The sequence below is a fragment of the Gymnodraco acuticeps genome, unplaced genomic scaffold (genome assembly GCF_902827175.1).
Source record: "Gymnodraco acuticeps unplaced genomic scaffold, fGymAcu1.1, whole genome shotgun sequence".
Taxonomy (NCBI): domain Eukaryota; kingdom Metazoa; phylum Chordata; class Actinopteri; order Perciformes; family Bathydraconidae; genus Gymnodraco; species Gymnodraco acuticeps.
Genome location: NW_022992193.1, coordinates 620,824 through 642,154, shown reverse-complemented (window position 1 = coordinate 642,154; position 21,331 = coordinate 620,824). Strand labels below are relative to the sequence as shown.

Here is a 21,331-nt window from a genome sequence, read left to right as displayed (position 1 = left end):
GTTATTGATGGAGCTGTTAACATGAAGAATACAGCCACAGGTTACCTTTGTGAAGTATACAGCTTTATTGAATGTTTCTTTACTATGGACTTCTCAGTAATGAGCAGGTATCCATTAAACAATGCAAGACTACAGTACAGGATATATTTAAGACAAAAGAGGGGGGGGGGGGGTTCTAACAGTCAGCACAAGAAGGGAACAGCCAGGGCTTACTGATGCAAACTCTGGGACCAGATGTGTGACATGTACCCCCCTCCCCCCAACTCTAGCCCCCCCAGTACATACGCACCCTTATGGGGAGGTTTTTGTAAAGCTCTCTAAACGATAATACTAAATATACTGGGCGAAAGCGCCAAGAAGAGTCAACAGAGGAGAGAGTGAAGCGACAGGTATCCTCTGAGGGGGGGGGGGCAGAAGAAGAGAGGGGGTTCTGTGGATGCAGGGTATGGCCCCCCCCACTCGTCATCTAGGAGGACGCAGCAGAGTTGGTCTTCTCGTCACGGGTGACAGGGATGCTGCGCTCGCTGCGGCCGGATTCGCTCCCCCCGTTGACCTTTGGCCCGCTCAGGGTCAGCAGCCCGTCAGCTGACAGGCTACAGCTGATTGCTGATTGGTCCACACTGGAGGGGAGGCGGTAGCGGCGGTGGAACTCACGAGAGATGTAACCGTGGTCATCCTGTAAAACAGAATCATTATTGAGGTTCACTCAAACAAATACATTTCTATCTTACATAACACTATAACACATCTGTTGTAATATCACTTATAAATATATATATATAACACACATACTGTTTCTACTACGCAGCCCACTCTGAGAAATATGCTGTTGAAGACCCACCTGTCTCTCTCCATGCTTGCCCTGGATCTCCACGTAGTCCCCGGTCACCTTCACACTGATCTCTTCAGGAGAGAAGTGTTTGACATCCAGGTACAAAGTGTACTTATCCCTGTCAGACCTCACCTGGGGGGGCACAATACACAGACTTCAGAACGTTGTCTAAGTATAAATGGATTTTTAAGAGCGTGCTTTCATCTGTAGAGCCCACTGAGGCAAGTTGTGTACTGGTAAATTCTATTAAACTAAGCATCTTACTTTTTATGAAAGAACAAAGTGTAAAACTTAGTTTAAAGATGATGACATTATCATAACTTTCTTGTTCGTGAGTGGATTCATTTAATTCTTCTCTGTATCTGTTCTCCTGAGACCCTCTGAGATCAACTAAGTTAGTCTCTACATGTATCCGAGAGGACGAGACAGGAAGGAGACGCTGGTGTTACCTCAGAGGTGCCGGAGTTTGAGGAATCCAAGAAGCTTCGGAACAGGGACTGTCTGTAGTAGGGGCTGATGGTGGAGGTGGTGTAGGGGAAGAAGTCGTAGTCAAACATGCCCTCTCCGAAGAACTGGTCAAAGAGTCTGGCGGGGTAGACGGAGCCCATGGCCCGTCTGAACCAGGGGTGCTGGATGGAAATGTCCATAGTGAATCACACAGCTGGGTGTAGCTCAGATGTTCCTGTTCAGAATCCAGTGGGTGGAGGAGGGGAGGTGAGATGGCGAGAACAGAGTGTGGAGGAGAAGCAGTATGATTCACAGTGCGGCTCTACAGCGGTTTATATACCTGAGAGGCAGAAAGAGAGGCTTTACCCACGATCCCTCTGGAATGGCATTATCTCATGCCCCGTCAGCAGAATTGGGGAGGGGGGGCATTGCTGGGTCCAGACCCTGGTGCAACCCAGTGCCCTTCCACACACCAGACACCCAGGGCTGCCAAAACAAACCCTTCTGGGCAGAGGGGTGGGGAGGATTACACCTGAGTGATGGAGCATCAAGCAGACACACACATCTATTGACATAACACTGTATGGTTCAATAGAGACAAAATGCTGCTTGGATATGGTCAATGGAGACAATAATGTACTCATTACCCATATCTAATAAACGGGACGTAACTTTAGGCACAATTTCCTGGAGGGGGAGACACATCAAAAATGCCAGAGCCACATAAGATGTATTTTGAGTGTTGGAGATATGCACACTATTTTTAATACGTTTTGCAATAGGACAAACATGTGATGGTGAAGTAACAACTGTGCCCAGGTCAGAAAGCATGCTACGATGACCAGCCAAAGCTTGATTTTCATGCACATGTGTAAACTGGGAGTATCAGGCTCTGCACTCCCTGCTAATTTTTCCTCAAAAACCACACCTACAAGGTATCTACGGAGGGTCTGTATCAGATCCTTGTCATCTCCTGACTGGGGTCCCACAGGGGTCAGTCCTTGGTCTGCTTCTTTTTTCTTTGTACACCAATTAATACACTCTGTGATTCGCTCTCATGGCTTCTTCTACCACAACTGATAACCGCACATATCTCTGCATCTCTCAGCGGATGTCTGCGCACCAACTGAAGCTCCATCTACAAATACAGAACTACTCTTCATCCCAGGGAAGGACTCTCCTAACAATGATCTTTCTACCAACATCAGCCCCTCGACTCAGACCTCAAGTAATCTTGGTGTGACTATGGACAACCAACTGTACTTCACTGCCAACATCACTGCTACACCCCGCTCCTGCAGAAACACTCTCTACAACATCGGAAGGATTCGTCCAATTCTGACCCAGAAGGCGACGCAGGTTCTGGTCCAGGCTCTTTTCATCTCACGCCCTGACTTCTGCAACTCCCTCCTGGCTGGTCTATCAGCAAGGGCCATCCAACCTCTGCAGCTTATTCAGAAAGCAACACCCAGACTGGTCTTCGCCATCCCTAAGTTCTCCCATAATACGCTAGCGGCTGCCAGAATTAGCTGATTTTCCTTTTAAGTATTCTACATGTACTATTAGTTGTACAAACCAAACATTGGGAAGATGCCTCTTTGGGCTCTGGGTAAATGTTACAGTCTTTCATTTCTTGCCATCTTACAGTGCAGACACTTTTTTCAGCTTGCTCTTTGAGCAGCGGCTCCTGGACCTTTATTAATTGATATTCTTCAATGACAGACAGAGGTTTTTTGCCATATATCAACATATTTATGACAACCTCAGTCCCACAGTAGCGTGGCTTACCAAAAGCTGCTACTGCATGCTACTCAGCTAAAGCTGGTTAGAACAGATAAACATTACATGTAGAGGACAACACTTAATGCATCTAACAACAGGCCACAGCTAGTATCTCAGAGTGAACTCTAATGTCATGTCACTTCCCATGCCCGTTGTTTCCCCAGCAGTGGATTCCCGCCACCTGCATTAGTGTAATCCCACAGAGCTTTGGCCAGCAGCACAGAGGCTTAGCCGCTCCATGCACCCCCAGCCAAGAGCAACCGGGCCGGGCCGGGCCGGTTTGGGATGTGTCTGGGTTTGGGGTTACGAGCTGCTGCAGACAGATTGTTGGACTGCAATCCAGCAGAGTCAGCATTCTGTGTTTTTATCAATGGCACAGACAATGGCTGTGTGCTCCGTGTGTCCACAGTTCTGTAAAGCTGCTTCTGGCTGACAGCCTGCTCATACTCATTCACAGATACATGTATGTACTCCTATTAAAAAGCTAATGACTTCATGTGGGAAGGACAATAAGAGAAGGAACACTTTTTTGGAATATCTGAGACTCAGATTTCTTAGACTCTCCTTTGAAGCTTGATTAGGTAACACTGGAATAAGCAGGTGTGGTTCAAATTCCAAAAGGTATCTAACTGAAGAAAACCTGAAAAAAACCCAGCAGTGTTGCCAAATCAAAAATATTGCTCGCAAGATATTTGAAAAGTGCTATAACTGACAGTCTCAGGCCTCCCTCCAAAACCAACAAATGATCATTATGAGCATAAAGATACCGTCCTTGCAGAGAACAAGGACTGTGGATTTGTGATGTGTGTTGCTGTACATTAATAGCAGTGATGTAAAGTAACAGTACATTTAATCAAGTACAGTACTTAAGTACAATTTTGAGGTACTTGGACTTTACTTGGGTATTTCAATTTTTTGCTACTTTGTACTTCTACTCAACTAAAATTCAGAGGTGACTTTTACTCCATTACATTTATTTTGTACCTTTAGTTACTTTACAGATCTGGATGAATTATGTGAAATATAAGTGTTGAATCAGACTTTAGTTCCACCTGGAGTAAATTCACAAGCTACCCTGCAGTATACAAAGCCATTCAAACTATCTGCACCTTTACCAGCTTTGAGAACACTTTCATGATCAATCATTATAAAACATACCATATATATTATTCTGAAACGGACCAATCTGCACAACGACTACTTTTACTGTCGCTACTTTCACTATATTTTGATGAGAATACTTTTCTACTTTTACTTGAGGAACATTTTGAATGCAGAGTATTCCTGCACTCTGGTACTTCTACTTTTACTCAAGTACAATATCTGAGTACTTCTTCCACCTCTGATTAATAGCTACAGTATGTTTTAAAAGTTTGTATTTGAAACTTTGATATCCCTGCTCTTAAAGTTCTACTGCCTCCTGCTGGACTGACATCACACCACACCCTTTAAACTCAAAAGCCTTTCTGACCCAGATACACATCCTAAAAATAAAACTGGGACTACTCTACCAATGAATATCAGCTCTGATGATCACCATTAAAAAGAGAAAATGTTGTATAGGACAAACAGAAAATATGTGTGCATGTCAGTGTGCACGTGTGTTTGCATTGAAGCCAGTGGATGGTATAACACATTCACAGTCATGAAATTAATAATTAGATCTATTATCATTTCTTAAAGAAAACTACTTGACAATTAGAAATGGCACATTTGGACTTGGGATTGTCATGGCAACGTGTAAACACTAGTTTCCTATTAGCATATATTACAAAATCATTGCCCAAACATCAACATCTGCCATGGTAATTAATGGCAGTGAAGTCAAAGTATAAGTACCTCAATTTCGTACAGAACTGACAAGTACCTGCCCAAGTACACACTCAGTACTGACAGTACACTGATGGCGCGTTTCCACTGCAGGCCTCGCTCGGCCTCGCTCGGTTTGGTTAGGCCTTATTAGGCCCGGCTCACTTTAATGCTGCGTTTCCATTACAGTTTAGGAACTGGGGTAGTTACTATAGTAACGCAGTGTAGGCGGAGCCGTGACGTCATCTTCAATGAGCGCCCCAAAAAACAACACAGCCGTTAGCTCTTAGCACTCAGAGCTCACAGCTCTTCATATCTGTTCAGAAACTAGACAAAAGTTAAACAAGTACAAACCAAAGACTGCCTGTGTCATGGCGAATACAGTCGCTGGTTTATTTATGTCTGTATAGGCCGTTGTTGTGAGTGTGGACGGTCGGAGCAAATATAACGTTAGCTTAGCCAAGCTCCATTTAGAAAACACACATTTTAAAAGGGTTTTTCGCCTGCCGTCTGTCTGCAGACTTGTCAAAGCATTAATTCATGGTTTTTACTAACCGGTATCAGTATGTTGTTACTTCGGCATCATTTAGAAACGTGTATTACAATTAAATCACGGTCAAATATGTTCATTTTGTTGTAGTTGTAGCCCCCTTGCCAGCGATTCTCTCTAGTTTAGCATACTCAGCCCGTCTCAGCCTGGTTGTTCCTGGCCCTAGAACCACGATTTAGTCGGGCCAGAAAAAAGGTGAAAAAGTAGCCCCGGGCCAAAACTAGGCCAAGTGGAAACGCAACCAAAAACGGGCCCCGCACGGCTCGGCACGCTTAGAGCGAGCTACCCGCTGCAGTGGAAATAGAATTACGGACAAACAACTAATTATTATTATTAGTAGCCTATATTTTATTTTATTTCATTGTAATATTATTTTATATGTTATTATATTTTTAAATTGTATTGTTATTGGTACATTTTATTTTATTGTATTATTATTATTATTATTATTATTATTATTATTATTATTATTATCATTTTCATTTATTTTATTAAATGTCATTGTATTTTATTATTCCTATTATTGTTATTATTATTATTATTATTATTATTATTATTTTAATTCTTCATATTTTAAATATAATATCCATCTTTATTTCAGATCACACGCTGTTAGTGTTTGCTCAACCACGATATACAATGTGTGTGCGCGCGCGAGGGAGAGAGAGAGAGAGAGAGAGAGAGAGAGAGAGAGAGAGAGAGAGAGAGAGAGAGAGAGAGAGAGAGAGAGAGAGAGAGAGAGAGAGAGAGAGAGAGAGAGAGAGCATCATGAACAGCGAGCAGGATAACTTTTCTTCCCGCGTGAGAGCTGCTGCTGTCTGCCTCCTGCTGTTACATGCCATATAGACATTAACCTAGTGTGTGGTGCTTGCTATCAGTGCGGTTATCTCTCTGCCGTTAAACCGGTCTTCCTACAGAGCGCGCGTGCCAAACACAGACTGCTTAACGCCGAAGGAGAAACTTGTAAAAAAAACAGGAAGTGTAGCAGGATAATATACTCCTACATTAGAAGTGATTAAAGACAGGGTGCAGGATGATGAGGGACTCCGCTCCTCCGGCTGTGGAGCGGCCCGGGCTGGAGGACGTGGCGGAGGAGGAGGACGTGTTCGCGGCGGAGGTGAGCTCCGAGAGCCCGCTGCAGCCCGGCGGCATCTGTCAGGTGGGTGTGTGGAAGTGTTCACTCACTGACTACTTCCTAATACCTACAGCTAGCATAGTCCAATCTCTCTAAGTGTGGTAAATTAGTAGGTGATATAACGAATCTGTTTAGAGTTATATTGTTGTGAAGCTGTGTGCAGGCTGACAGGAGGACCGTGTCCCCGTCTGACTGCATTCAAAACAGCAGGCTTCTGGCTCTGGAACTGGAAGACCGCACATAAAGACATATCATTGAAATGTGTTTGTATTTTCTTTAGGGAGCTATAGAGAAGGAGGTGAAGAGGACACATGTGGGCGAGAGGGGAAAGCTGTCAGTGTCCCAGATGGAGGCAGAGTTTGTCCAGCTGACCTTCAGGAAGCAAGTGTCCTACAGGTAGGAAACAGAAAGAGTGGAATGTCGCCCACCACCAGCTAACCTGTTTTACCTGAATGTTAGGACTATTTCTGAGTGTGTGTCTGTGTTACCACACTGTGCAAGTGTGTGTGTGTGTGTGTGTGTGTGTCACAGTTGAAGGTGTTGTCTACATGTTCATGTGTTGACCCATACATAAGCAGGGGTTATTCTCAGCTGATGCATCCTAATGGAGGTGATTTAGTCGTTATCATGTGACCTACTCATCCTAGGTCACATGTTTATAAGTGTTCATGTCAATGGTCACTTTGGTATTCCTCCATCTGCTCACTGACATAATATAATCCACGAAAAACATGTCAGCAGATAAAATGAACCGTTATTATTGATCCCCATGGGGGAATTGAGGTGTTCAAGCAGCAACAGGAATAAGAAGGAAGTAAGGTAGGAAGTAAAGGATGGAAAAGCGGAAGGGATTAATTAAGGAAAGAAGCTAAAAAGGACAGAAGGAAAGAGGGAAGAAGGAAAGGAGAAAGGAAGGAAAAGAGAGCTGTGGTCTCCACAGAGCCAATCAGTTATAGTTTTGTCTTGGCGCTACGACAGGAAGATAAGTTCTTCTCTGCTCTCCTCAGGTTTGGAGTCAGTGAAGCAGCCTCTCATTCAGTACACAGTAAAAGGGGACAACGGTTCAGTAAAGATGATCATGAAATTACTTCTAAAACTTCTTCGTGCAGCTGGCACATTGTCCTTACTCCCCCTTATGTTGGATCATGTCGCAGTATTACAGTAGGAGAATCAAACTATACAATATACATACAAGTTCCTTAAACCTTATGAAGTTAATTGCGGTGAATATATACAAAGTAAATGTATAGAATTGAACTGTGTGTGTGAGGCTGTAGTTTTCACATCCAGTTTCTCAACGGACCCCCTTGTCACTTGTATACAGTTGTACTTTTATAGTTGTACTTTTGCAGTAAAATGATGTTAAAGTAACATTACTTTTACTTGAGAGGCTGGTCTAGCTAACCACGATGTGATCTGCTGCCAGGTCATAAAGCCCTCTGATAGGATTAAGGACCTTTATTGCTTTTTTGTACTCTCCTTTACTAAAGGTTATGTCCACATTTCCAAACTGAATCCTCTCTTGGCTCATTCATTTGGAAATCTTCTTACCACACACATCTATTTCCCAACAGCCTCTTTGATGTGAGCTTGTGTTGGCAGTACAATCTATAGTACATTTTTACCAGCTGTATTTGTCAGTACTTTCTCATTACAGCTCCTTGTATTGTCAATAGTAATGCTGTTGCACATGCTTTCTCCATGAATGACACATTGGCCTGTCGGTTGCCTTAGAAACGGCTGCTGTCTCTAATGTGATTGTAGTCCTTCCTCCTCACTGCCTGCTGCACCGGGACCATTCTGGTTGTCACAGACATACAAACATACACAGATGAGGATGAATACAGAGACATCATTATTTAGCGAGTCATTTAACACCAAGATGAAGAGCTCTGACGTCTTTGGTTCCACTGAGAACAGCACTACTGGAACTCAAGACTCCCTTTCATTATGTGACCAAAGTTCCACATGACAACAACTGAACCACCTCCATGACTACACAAGATGTCATTGAAAGCTTTAGAAGAAATTCAATCTTGTGCTGACGATTGTTTTGTTGGACTTTAGTTTCTCATTATCAGTACTCTGATCTTTCACTTAAGTTAAAGTAGAAGTACCAGTGTGGTGTACAGTGTAGGAATAATCTGTTACAATAAAAGACCTGTATCCAAAATGTTTCTCAAGTAAAAGTAGCTTGTGAATCAAAAATCAAAATCTGCAAAGTAACTAAAGGGATTTAATAAACATAGTGGAGTAAAAGTACACTATTTACCTCTGGGGAAGAAGTACATGTAGCAGAAACTGCAAATACTCAAACTTAAATACAGTACTTGAGTAAATGTACTTTACACCACTGGATCGAGTGTGGACTGGTAGCTGGAGAGGTGTCCCTTTCACTCTGCCACCTCTGCTTTAGTGCATGTCTATAGGTCCTGTCTGTGCACGTTGAGTGTATATCGGGCCTATGTGTGTAATTTTAAAATAACACCTCTTGCTGCTAGTGCTGGACTGTCTCAGGGGCTTCTTTACCCAGCCTGCACCTGGGTAAAGAAGCCCCCTGCCTCTACCTGGTGATCAGCGCACGTTATTGTGCCGCCATGATTATTACCTCTGAGCTATCGTTCAGACTTTTACAGCCACTGGTGTGATTTCTGGATATCAGCCACTTCCTCTATCTGTCGGTGGGACATGCCTGCAGGGGTTTGTCTTTACGTGATGGTCCCTTCCCTCCTCCTGCCTCCTCATTAGGTTTCTGCTGCCTTTCATTTAGCATTTCGTCAATTGCGGCCATCTTCCGGATGCACTCCTGGATCTTAGCTTCATAATGAAAGGTTGCTCTGACGCTCTCCATGCATTGTGAGGAGCTTTCTTGTCCTGATATCACTGGCTTCTATCTCTTCGTTTGACCGTTTTTTTACCCCGGTATATTTTGATGGCATGGATCTTGTTCTATTAATATTCAGTTTTCTTATTGTGTTTTCTTATTGTGTTTTATGTGTGTATGGGAGCAGTGAGAGACAGAACGAAAGCACACACATACAATGTTATCTGATAATAAACCATGTGTCTGGTACAAGACACACACACACACGCACGCACGCACACACACACACACACACACACACAATCCCATTAGGATTACTGATAATACTGAATTGCGTCATGATGGCAGAGACATGGCAGCTAATCTTTTTTCATTTTCACTGTACAATTGACACATAAAAAAACATAAAAAAAACATTTTCAACCATTCGTTGGAGGTTATATTTGAGTCCGGCCTTTAGTCTACAATGAAAGCAACTTTCATACCTGGGCAATTTCGTGAAAGTATTTGACATTGAACATGCAAACTTGCTGAGCACTGAATGTGTTCTGATATGCGTACCACATTTCCCTCGCCCTACTTCAGAAGATTACAGTTTTTCTCGATTGCTAACACACGTTTTTTTTTTAATTGCTCAGTTTCTCAGAACACAATTCACACAACCACACACCCAAAGTGCAAAACACCTCATTTCTCCTGCTAAATGAAGAACTGCTGTGAAAACTACATAAACACTTTCCAATACAAATGAGTTGTTGAAGAAAATCATATTTTATTCAAAAATAATATTGTGCAACATGCATCTCAGCACATAGTTACAGTTGTTTCTGTAGCGCAAAACACAAATGATGCTTCTGTCAAATACAGTAGATAGAAATAAAAACTTAAAGTAAAAAAATATTAGGCTGAACCCTCTGTCCAGCCTCTCTCATCGTCAAACCATGGTTGATAACATGGTCAATCAAAGTGGCCTGGATTTCATTAGAGAGTATTCTTCATTGTCCACGTCCTCTCCCTCCAGCTCTACATCTACCTCTCATTCTTCCTCCTCTCACTCTCAGACCACCTCTTCCTCCTCCTCTCACTCTCAGCCCACCTCTTCCTCCTCCTCCTCTCACTCTCAGCCCACCTCTTCCTCCTCCTCTCACTCTCAGACCACCTCTTCCTCCTCCTCTCACTCTCAGCCCACCTCTTCCTCCTCCTCTCACTCTCAGACCACCTCTTCCTCCTCCTCTCACTCTCAGACCACCTCTTCCTCCTCCTCTCACTCTCAGCCCACCTCTTCCTCCTCCTCTCACTCTCACCCCACCTCTTCCTCCTCCTCTCACTCTCAGCCCACCTCTTCCTCCTCCTCTCACTCTCAGCCCAGCTCTTCCTCTTCCTCTCACTCTCAGCCCACCTCTTCTTCCTCCTCTCACTCTCACCCCCACCTCTTCCTCCTCCTCTCACTCTCACCCCACCTCTTCCTCCTCCTCTCACTCTCAGCCCACCTCTTCCTCTTCCTCTCACTCTCAGCCCACCTCTTCCTCTTCCTCTCACTCTCAGCCCACCTCTTCCTCTTCCTCTCACTCTCAGCCCACCTCTTCCTCTCACTCTCAGCCCCACCTCTTCCTCTTCCTCTCACTCTCAGCCCACCTCTTCCTCTTCCTCTCACTCTCAGCCCACCTCTTCCTCTTCCTCTCACTCTCACCCCACCTCTTCCTCTTCCTCTCACTCTCAGCCCACCTCTTCCTCTTCCTCTCACTCTCAGCCCACCTCTTCCTCTTCCTCTCACTCTCAGCCAGCTCTTCCTCTTCCTCTCACTCTCACCCCACCTCTTCCTCCTCCTCTCACTCTCAGCCCAGCTCTTCCTCCTCCTCTCACTCTCAGCCCACCTCTTCCTCTCACTCTCAGCCCACCTCTTCCTCTTCCTCTCACTCTCACCCACCTCTTCCTCTCACTCTCACCCCACCTCTTCCTCCTCCTCTCACTCTCAGCCACCTCTTCCTCTTCCTCTCACTCTCAGCCCACCTCTCATTCCTCCTCCTCTCACTCTCACCCACCTCTTCCTCCTCCTCTCACTCTCAGCCCACCTCTTCCTCCTCCTCCACTCTCAGCCCACCTCTTCCTCTCCTCTCACTCTCACCCACCTCTTCCTCCTCCTCTCACTCTCACCCCACCTCTTCCTCCTCCTCTCACTCTCACCCACCTCTTCCCTCTTCCTCTCACTCTCCTCTTTCCTCCTCCTCTCACTCTCAGCCCACCTCTTCCTCTTCCTCTCACTCTCACTCTCACCCCACCTCTTCCTCTCCTCTCACTCTCACCCCCTCTTCCTCCTCCTCTCACTCTCAACCCCACCTCTTCCTCCTCCTCTCACTCTCAGCCCACCTCTTCCTCCTCCTCTCACTCTCACCCACCTCTTCTTCCTCCTCTCACTCTCACCCCACCTCTTCCTCCTCCTCTCACTCTCACCCCACCTCTTCCTCCCTCCTCTCACTCTCACCCCACCTCTTCCTCCTCCTCTCACTCTCACCCCACCTCTTCCTCCTCCTCTCACTCTCAGCCCACCTCTTCTTCCTCCTCTCACTCTCACCCCACCTCTTCCTCCTCCTCTCACTCTCACCCCACCTCTTCCTCCTCCTCTCACTCTCACCCCACCTCTTCTTCCTCCTCTCACTCTCACCCCACCTCTTCCTCCTCCTCTCACTCTCACCCCACCTCTTCCTCTCACTCTCAGCCCACCTCTTCTTCCTCCTCTCACTCTCACCCCAGCTCTTCCTCTCACTCTCAGCCCACCTCTTCCTCCTCCTCTCACTCTCACCCCAGCTCTTCCTCTCACTCTCAGCCCACCTCTTCCTTCTCCTCTCACTCTCACCCCAGCTCTTCCTCTTCCTCTCACTCTCAGCCCACCTCTTCGTCCTCCTCTCACTCTCACCCCACCTCTTCCTCCTCCTCTCACTCTCAGCCCAGCTCTTCCTCTTCCTCTCAATCTCAGCCCACCTCTTCCTCCTCCTCTCACTCTCAGCCCACCTCTTCCTCCTCCTCTCACTCTCAGCCCACCTCTTCCTCTTCCTCTCACTCTCAGCCCAGCTCTTCCTCTTCCTCTCACTCTCAGCCCACCTCTTCCTCCTCCTCTCACTCTCAGCCCACCTCTTCCTCTTCCTCTCACTCTCAGCCCAGCTCTTCCTCTTCCTCTCACTCTCAGCCCACCTCTTCCTCCTCCTCTCACTCTCAGCCCAGCTCTTCCTCTTCCTCTTGCAACTTTCTTCCATTGTTGCTGTAAGAAAGTTCTCACCTGTGTTCTTTTCATAGTGCTAACATCCTGATTGATGAGCCAACAATGATGCCATCAGGTGTTTGGTCAGGGAACGTGTTTCTTGATCATTGGTCCATGTGTGAGGCATTTTGAATATCAGTGTTTGAAACCTGCTAACACGTGACTTTATGTCAGACTCCTGTGTCTTACGTGGAGAGACGTGTGCAGTGGTTTGCACAAAGTGCCGTGTTGATTTGCAAATTGTGTGAAAAGCTGAAAAGGTGTTTTGGAGATTTGAGCCGATGTTTTGCTCTTTGACTGTCAGTTAAAATAATTGTGCTTCATGTAGAATTTTAGTGTGTTAGCAATCGAGAAAAACTGTAAGCTGTGTTTTGTGCTTTAGTCTCAGATACGGAGACACAGTTAAGCTGCTTGTTCATCAGACAGTTTCTTATGCCCCTGCCAGCACGAGGCATAATCTCAACATCATTTAGCAGAATCCGTAATCTAGATGGGATTGTGTGTGTGTGTGTGTGTGTGTGTGTGTGTGTGTGTGTGTGTGTGTGTTGGTGGTGGGGGCGGGGGCGGGGGCGGCTCAGGCTGTCAGTTCTCCTGACTCACCAGAGGAGTTACATAAGATCAGTGTCTCTCTGTGGCACTCTATATGTGTGTGTGGTTTACTTTTTAGTGGAGCTGCTTTTTCCCACAAACAGTAGCATCAGTTTAAAAAGACCTGACATGTTGTCCTCCAGGTACTTTCCCTTTTACATCATTGGATTGTCAGTGTTGTATACACTAATGCAGCGTGTACACTCACCACTTTGACTTTTACCATACCTGTTTACTTTGATGATTGACATTAGCCTCATTAGCATCATCATTTTACTGTGGTTAGGTGTTTCCCACAGAAGTACACTTACTGAGTGGTTGTGATCTCCTTCATCTCTGTGGAGGGCTTGACATTTAAATTGGTTTAAATACTTGTCCTTAGCATCCTTTTTTAATGCTAAATTGTTTCTTAAAAATACTTCTTTTTTATTATCCTTATGTATATATATATTTCTTTTACCTATTTTGCAACTTGTTTTTTTAGATTTTTTATGCTCGCACCACCAGATACCAATGTGTAAACGTACCTGGCAATAAACTTGATTCTGATTCTGAAGACACAGATATTGTCTTTTATCGTCCTTTTAGAGAACCAGAATGCCTTTTTTCGTCCCACAGATTTACATTGTTACAGCAGTATAGATTGAGACGAAAAATAGAAAGAACACACTTTAAGATAAAAAGTGTTTTTGCACAACAGTGGTGTCATAGTGTCATGCTGGCATTAGATTCAATCAATAAATCAATCAATCAATGTTTATTTATATAGCCCAATATCACAAATGTTACATTTGTCTCAGTGGACTTTACAGTTTGTACAAAATATCAGTATGACACTACGACACCCTCTGTCCTTAGACCCTCACATCGTACAAGGAAAAACTTCCGAAGAAAACCCACAGTTTTAAAGGGAAAAATGGGAGAAACCTCAGGGAGAGCAACAGAGGAGGGATCCCTCTCCCAGGACGGACAGACGTGCAATAGATGCCGTGTGTAAATTGAAAATATAATACATTTGCAACATAGGTAGTCCAAATGTTTGGAAATGCATGTGTGTATAATAGGAAGATGAATCCACGAGGATATCCATCCAGGACCTATGATCCAGGACCACAGCCACGACTCAAGATACAGGGCTCGCGATCCAGGACAGAGGAGCGCAGGATCATCCATGACTCCGGATCCCAGCGTATACAGACACCAAAAAGAAAGACATTTGGGGAAGCTGGGTTAATCGGAACATGAGAGTACACAGGTATAGACAGAGAGAAGGAAGAAGTAAGATGTCCCCCGACAAACTAAGCCTATATCAGCAAAACTAGGGGCTGGATCTAATCAGCCCTAACTATAAGCTTTATCAAAAAGGAAGGTCTTAAGCGCACTCTTAAAAACGGATAGGGTGTCTGCCGCCCGAACACAAACTGGAAGCTGATTCCACAAATGTGGAGCTTGATAAGAAAAGGCTCTGGCTCCCATTGTACTTTTAGAGACTCTAGGAACAACCAACAACCCTGCATTCTTGGAACGCAATGCCCTGAATGCAAGATTCAGTCAGCAGTCACCTTTACTCTGTGTGAGGCTGAGTACAACACTGTGACTGAGCAGCTTTACGTGACAACAAGGTGCTGTTTACTCAAAATATAATAAAGGTTACCACTGCATCTGGTGTTTGTAATGACCCAGAGACAATGGTGTTCAGGGACAACAGAGACGGCTGTGAGGACAGGTCATTAGAATGGGTGTGGGACGTGGTGTGTTGTCACAGATGATTACCGGACCTCTCTTCCTGCCAAGAAGAATGCTAATTGGAATATAATTGTGTTTATTCTGTATAATTTGATATGTCTTATACTAACATGATTAGAGGTCTTGGATGTCTCCTAATGACTCTCTGACTTATTAGTGACAAATCAAATCACAATTTAATCATGCTCCAATCAGTTTGACCATTTTAGTTGAGTTTTTCTCTTGCACCACTTCTGAGGATCATCAAAAATAATTATTACTTATTATATTTAATATCCTTATTAATGATTAAGAGTTTACAAAAAGTACACTATGAGTTAGTGATTCTGATTAATAACGTGTTTAATAAATATAACAAGGTGACCATATGAATAGCTAGTTTTTTGTTTTTTGGTTTTTGATTTTTTGGTTTTTGGACAAAATTAACATGGGATCACTCCGGTCATTGTACGTACTTCATCTCACTGGAATATTAACGGTCAGATTGAATACAAAATTGACCCCATTTCTCCGGCCAATGACGGGAGAGTTTTGAAAGTGACAAAACACTGTTCCACACATTTAAAAACAATTAAACAATGTGTACCCAGGATTCAGGCACTTTCCCTGGCTTGTAAAATGCGGTGATGCGCCCTGGAGGTATCAGACTATTTAAAACATGTATACCCAGGATTCAATCACTTTTCCTGGCTTGTAAAGTGCAGCGATGAGCCCTGGTAGTATCAGACTATTTTAAACAACTTTTCCCCGCCTTTCAAACACTTATTCCTGGGTTTCAGCCTGTCATTTTGCACGATGCCTTGTAAAGTGAGGTCCTCTCCATACTTTCTTCCCCCTTTTCCTCCTGGTGCTGCTGCAGCAGCAGCAGCAGCAGCAGCCTGGTTCTCTGGGTAAACTCTCTGTCCACATTTAAGACAGTTTCCCCGCATTGTAATCACTATTTCTGCCTTGGAAAGTGAGGTTTTAGCAGACCTCCAGGTGGTGGTGGTGCTGCATGAGCAGCCTGTTCTCTGGGTAAACTCTCTGTCCACATTTAAGACAGTTTCCCCGCATTGTAATCACTATTTCTCCCAACATTTTAAATCACCGGTTAACCGAGCCAGCCCATGGTGTGGCTGGCTCGGGTTCCCTCCTTCTGTTTGTTCCTTTTGGCTAGTCCTCCAGACCTCTTCTTGTTTCCCGTTTAGCTTGTGTGAGCAAACAGCTGATTATCAATAAATGCTCGTTACCAAGTACCGGTTATTACGTGTATTCTTTCATGTTGTGGGTCTCAGCATGAGCCACTACAGCGGAGTAGAGGTTGGGGCCGTAAAACAACATGTCCAAGACACTGTGAAATGTACTTCAATGGAGTAATACAAAGTTAAAATGGGCATTTTCTTTGTTGATTGAGCTGATTGAATTGTGTAGTTATGGTAAAATCCCAGTTAACTAGTCAAATTTACAATATATTATCGTATTATTTACATTTTTATATTTACAGTAAATTACTGGCTAATGTATTGCATTACTTCTACAGTAAAAGTGTGAAAATACAGGTAATTACTGTAATTTATGTAAGGTACCATAATACCACAGCTCTGTACTGCTATATCACATTAACTCCATGGGCATGGCAACTGTAAAGTCACAGTATTTAGTTGTACTTTTATTCTAATTGACTGTAAAATATCTACAGTAAATTACTGTGAAATATTTACAGTCAATTACTGTGAAATCCATGCAACTAGTAGCCAGTAATTTACTGTAATTTTACAGCCAAACATTTTACAGTGTGGGTTTTCGATATCATTTAACATTGACCCTTTCCTGAAAATGTACATATTCTGTGCATTTCCAGGAGAGGTTCAATGTTATGACATATGACAATATGACAGGCTAAAACTATCCTCCAGACGTTTAAAAACACTTTTCCCCCGCCTTTCAATTCAAACCCTTTTCCTGTGTTGAAAAGTGGTGTGATGCCGGCTTATTTTAGGTGCACTCTGGGGCAGAGATAAGGGTAAAATTAGGTCTGTCACTTTGGGTAACCGCACCACTAATGTACATCTCCCGAGAGTGGACGCACTGGACGTCCACTATTTGTAAGGCCTCTAAGTGAGGTAAGGGTTTCACGAGTAAACATGGCACGTATATTATATGTATTAAAAAGATAATTAAAGAAAATCTAAGGCACACAAAGACAGGGAATATATGAATTGTTAGTATAAAAGATACAAGTTACATTTGAGTTTTGGATCCTCACAGATGTGTCCTGTTTCTGTTTGACACCCACCTCTCCTCCTCCATATCCGTGGGAGGGTAATGGTCCCCAGGCAAGATTCTGATGATATTATCGATGATCATAATTGACAAATGTTGATGCATTAACTTGACCAGCTGAGTCCGTGGGAGGGAGGAACAATGCACCTCTTGCCTCAAGCCAAACAAGTTGCATAATGTAGAAAAAACAATACACCAGATGGCAGAGAGAAGAGGCAAAAGGACTGACAGGAACCCACCAATCCCAAACTGACACACTCAGAGTGTTGTTCACTATGCATGTTGTTCCGCCATACTGCTGATAGAAGCTCACTGGGGGGATGGAGGGGACCACTGTTTGAGAAAAACGGTCTAGATGAATCCCCTGAGGTCTCTCTGTATGCCATGCATCCTGTAGAAACGGATTTTTGTGTAAAATGATAGACTGAGACAAACATACTATATAGCAGCATTATATGTGTAAATGCAACACATACTTGTGTCATAAACCTCCTGTAGACATTCATGGTAATCTGATTCCATGGAATAAGTGATCGGTCACTCTAAAGCAGGGGTGTCCAAACTACGACCTGGGGGCCAACTGCGGCCCTTGGTCCGTTTTTAATTGCCGCACAGAAAATTCTAAAAGATTAATGGAATATGGCTCACAAATGAAACTTGTGCTTGTCTTATATTCTTAAATATGTAGAAAATATATTACATAAACCCAAATGAATTCAATTCAAGTTGAAAACATTTTCTAACTAATCTTATTTGATAATAATGTTGCCTTACTGCCTCTGCTTTATCACTCTTTTGTTGTCTTGGAAAAACAGTTCATGCTGTTTAAAGTGAATCTGAATTATAACTAACAGCTGCCTGTAAGGTATACACTTTCATGAACCTTGGTATGACTTGGATAATGGTTAGCAGTGATTACATGAGTGATATTGGTATTGTTGTCGTGGACATGAAAGCCTCGGAAAATATGGTCCGTATTCAGCTGAAACCAGATCAGTTATATGAGCAAATGTTCATATAACTGAACTAGTACTGACAGTGTGCAGGGTCACAGACAGGATGTAGGTTAATCAATGTCACGACCACTGCCCCCACCCCCACAGTGGAGAGGAATAGTGGTCATTTACAACCATTTTATTTACGGCTTTATCTCACCTATCTGTGGTATGCTTATTAAAACATGGACGAGGCTCGATGCATGACAGGATCCATTCTCTGCAGCATTCTGTTATATTTGTTCACCATTTAATCAGGACTTACGTTACATCTGCTGTGGGACCACGCTGTCGGAGTTCACCTGACTCACGGGTGTAGTTGGCGCTAACAATGGTCCATGAGGCCTCCACAGATGGAGCAGCAGTCAGCAGACAGATTGTGCAGATTTGATTCATCCACATGGAGAGTATCAAATATCACCAGGTTTTCATCAAATACCTCAATATCAATATTGCAACGATATTGTTGACACTTGGTGCTTTAACAATGGATTTATAAATTAGTTTTTGACCAATAATCATCACGAATATGGATATAATAAGTGGGTAAAGCCAAATAATATAACTTATATTTGTAAGAGAATACCAAACACCTGTTATGCAGCTTTTAAAACCAGGAAAAGACATCACTTAATACACCATATGATAAATATATATATACTGTATGTAAGGGCTATTGTACAAGGATTGAGGTTTTCTGTTCAAGTCTGTTCACAGTTTCTGTTCCACTAACTAGTCGTACAACACTGCTGAGCCCATACAGTGTTCCTGTTAGTGTTAACTTCCTGTCTTGTCTTTCAAGTATTATTTGATCCCTGATTTACCTGCAGTTGTAAATGTCCCTACAGAAGAGAAGGTGCTGCTTCTCATCAGGAAAATTGCTTCGGGGTCAGGTTAAGGATTAATGTTTGAATTTATAATCAGACTGTTTTATTAGAGATAAACAGGAAGGAGGTCAGCAGTGGGTGTTGGGAAGCTAAAAGGATTCTTTCTGAATACTGGCTGTTGAGTGGCGTTTCATTTGTCATGGAAATACTGAGTGGGTGACTGATGAGAGCGAGGAGAGGGGAGGTGTGTGTGTGTGTGTGTCAGGGACATGCTTTTATACCCTCTCCTACACAAAGTATATAGATATTGTATTGTTATGTAAAACACTATCTATATATACACCAGGAGAGTTAGGTAATGCTGACACCATAACCAGGGTGATAAGGGAGAGCGAGGTGTTGGATAAGTAGTCAAATTATCCAATGTTCAGATCAGACTGTTGCAGGCTGCCAAACCAGATTTCTGAGACACAGTTACATTCAAAGCTAGTTACTAATTTAAATACATGTAGTAAAAGTCTCTGCAGCTTTGGTCATTTTCAGAAACCCCACACAACCCAGGAAACACTATGAAATGTTGACTTCATTTGATCATTTTACAGTAATCAGCGTTTATTTAAAAACATATAAGCACTTGATTGAGAGGCACCGGTAATATCTGAGTTTGTAGACCACGATCGGATGTTTCCCTGATGTTGTGTTACGGTAACACCGCAAAGTATTGTGGGACGGCATTTTCTCCTTTCCTTCCCTAAACCTTTGGGGGGCGCCAAAGATCGCAGGGCCAGGCCTCAGATGATTTGCGGCCAAATATGATATTCAGATTTTTTTTTTTTTACATATAATTGTAACGCAATACATGATTGTCATTAAAAGCCTTGTCTCTTACATTACAATAAAATATAAAAAATAATTGATTCATTTGAATACAATTCAAGTTAGTCGCTATTATAGGCATAAAAAGACAGAAATGTATAATTCTTTCTTTAATAGAAATGTTTCTTCTGCCCGTAAAGTGTCCAAACCAGGCTTTTCTGGATAAGCGCATTTTAAAACATAGTCATTGTCCATGCCGGTTTCAATTGGATTATTTGTCACAGTTGCTCCAATCAGATCGGTCTCCTCCATTTTGTAGATTATTTACGCCTTTTTAATCCACATAAACACATCGTCAAAATCCGGTTTACTTTGAGCATGTGTTTTAAACAGTTTAATCCCTTTGTGAATTGTTTCCACTTGCGCCGTCCTTTCATTTCTTCATTCAGCGGGAATCCAATAACCATCACTCCAATAGTGCTCCTTAATTACGCTTTCATCCTCCTTTAACTAAATACTTCACATTCATCCAGTTTGTGACAGTCGTTGTAGCATTTCTGAGACTTTGAAACTTGAATTACCGCTGTTGCGCCCGGCCCCCCTTGTGTGTGTGTGTGTGTGTGGGGGGGGCGCAATTTCCAACAGGAGTCATTTGGGGGGGCTCTTAGGAAAAAAGGTTGGGAACCCCTGCCCTAAAGGTTGGTCCAGATGGAGTTTATAAAGAAGGTATTGAAGCTCCTTTCCTGTAGCTCTTATCATGGCTGAAACTCACTCATTCTGGGTCCTTTCACTCCGTTAGGAACCTAAGAAAGATTGACGTTTGGAAGCAACCAGAGACTGTCCTCCCTAGACAATTGACATTATCTGTTTATATTGACGTGACAGCGCCCTCTGGAGGTTATAGGATGCTGTGTGTCGGTGGCAAAGCAGAAAAAAGTGTGATGGTTTGTTAAAGTGTCTTGTATTAGGATTGAAGTGTGTGCCATTTAGTGCAAAAGTGTTGAGTGCAGTGCTTCATTTTGCAGGGTATGTGAGGTGGTTTACACTTTGGGTTTTGTGAATTGTTTTCAAAAATGTGTGTAAGCAATTGAACAAAACAGTCATATACTTTATATAAAGTCTCAGTGGTCCAGCTTTGCAAAGTGAACTCAGAATGTAAGGCTTAACAGTGTTTTTCTGTATTCGTTTCAACATGGTGAAGCTTTGCTCGAACTCACCTAATGAGAGAATGAAACGCATGACTATAAATAAACCTCTCCAGATCAATACAAAGGAAACCCTGTCAGTGGACTCAGAGGAACTGAATGCTCATTGTGTGGACATCAGCACCCTCATGTGGAGAAATATGAAGTGTGTGCAAGTGATAGCGTGTTTGTTTGAGTGTGTTAAACAGTCAGTGAGCAGCTTGGTGATGCTTTTGCCAAAATGTAATTTCCCCCCACTTTTAGTTGATCAAATATGA

General features: G+C 43.3%; 1 protein-coding gene across 1 annotated transcript; it reads right to left on the bottom strand.

Moving 5' to 3' along the window:
* Window positions 1-466: 466 nt before the first annotated feature.
* cryaa (crystallin, alpha A) lies at window positions 467-1,479 on the bottom strand. Its single transcript, XM_034205522.1, has 3 exons — window positions 1,282-1,479; window positions 842-964; window positions 467-676 (listed from the first exon to the last, which is right to left on the bottom strand). Exons 1-3 carry the CDS (start codon window positions 1,477-1,479, stop codon window positions 467-469), a joined length of 531 nt encoding a protein of 176 aa, XP_034061413.1.
* Window positions 1,480-21,331: the final 19,852 nt, after the last annotated feature.

Excerpts from the sequence above, each read along its gene's own strand:
- cryaa (XM_034205522.1), bottom strand. The coding sequence starts at position 1,479 with ATGGACATTTCCATCCAGCACCCCTGGTTCAGACGGGCCATGGGCTCC. Across the intron at positions 965-1,281 it reads CAAACTCCGGCACCTCTGAG|GTGAGGTCTGACAGGGATAA; the intron begins GTAACACCAGCG and ends GTGCCCCCCCAG. Across the intron at positions 677-841 it reads GCAAGCATGGAGAGAGACAG|GATGACCACGGTTACATCTC; the intron begins GTGGGTCTTCAA and ends TCTGTTTTACAG.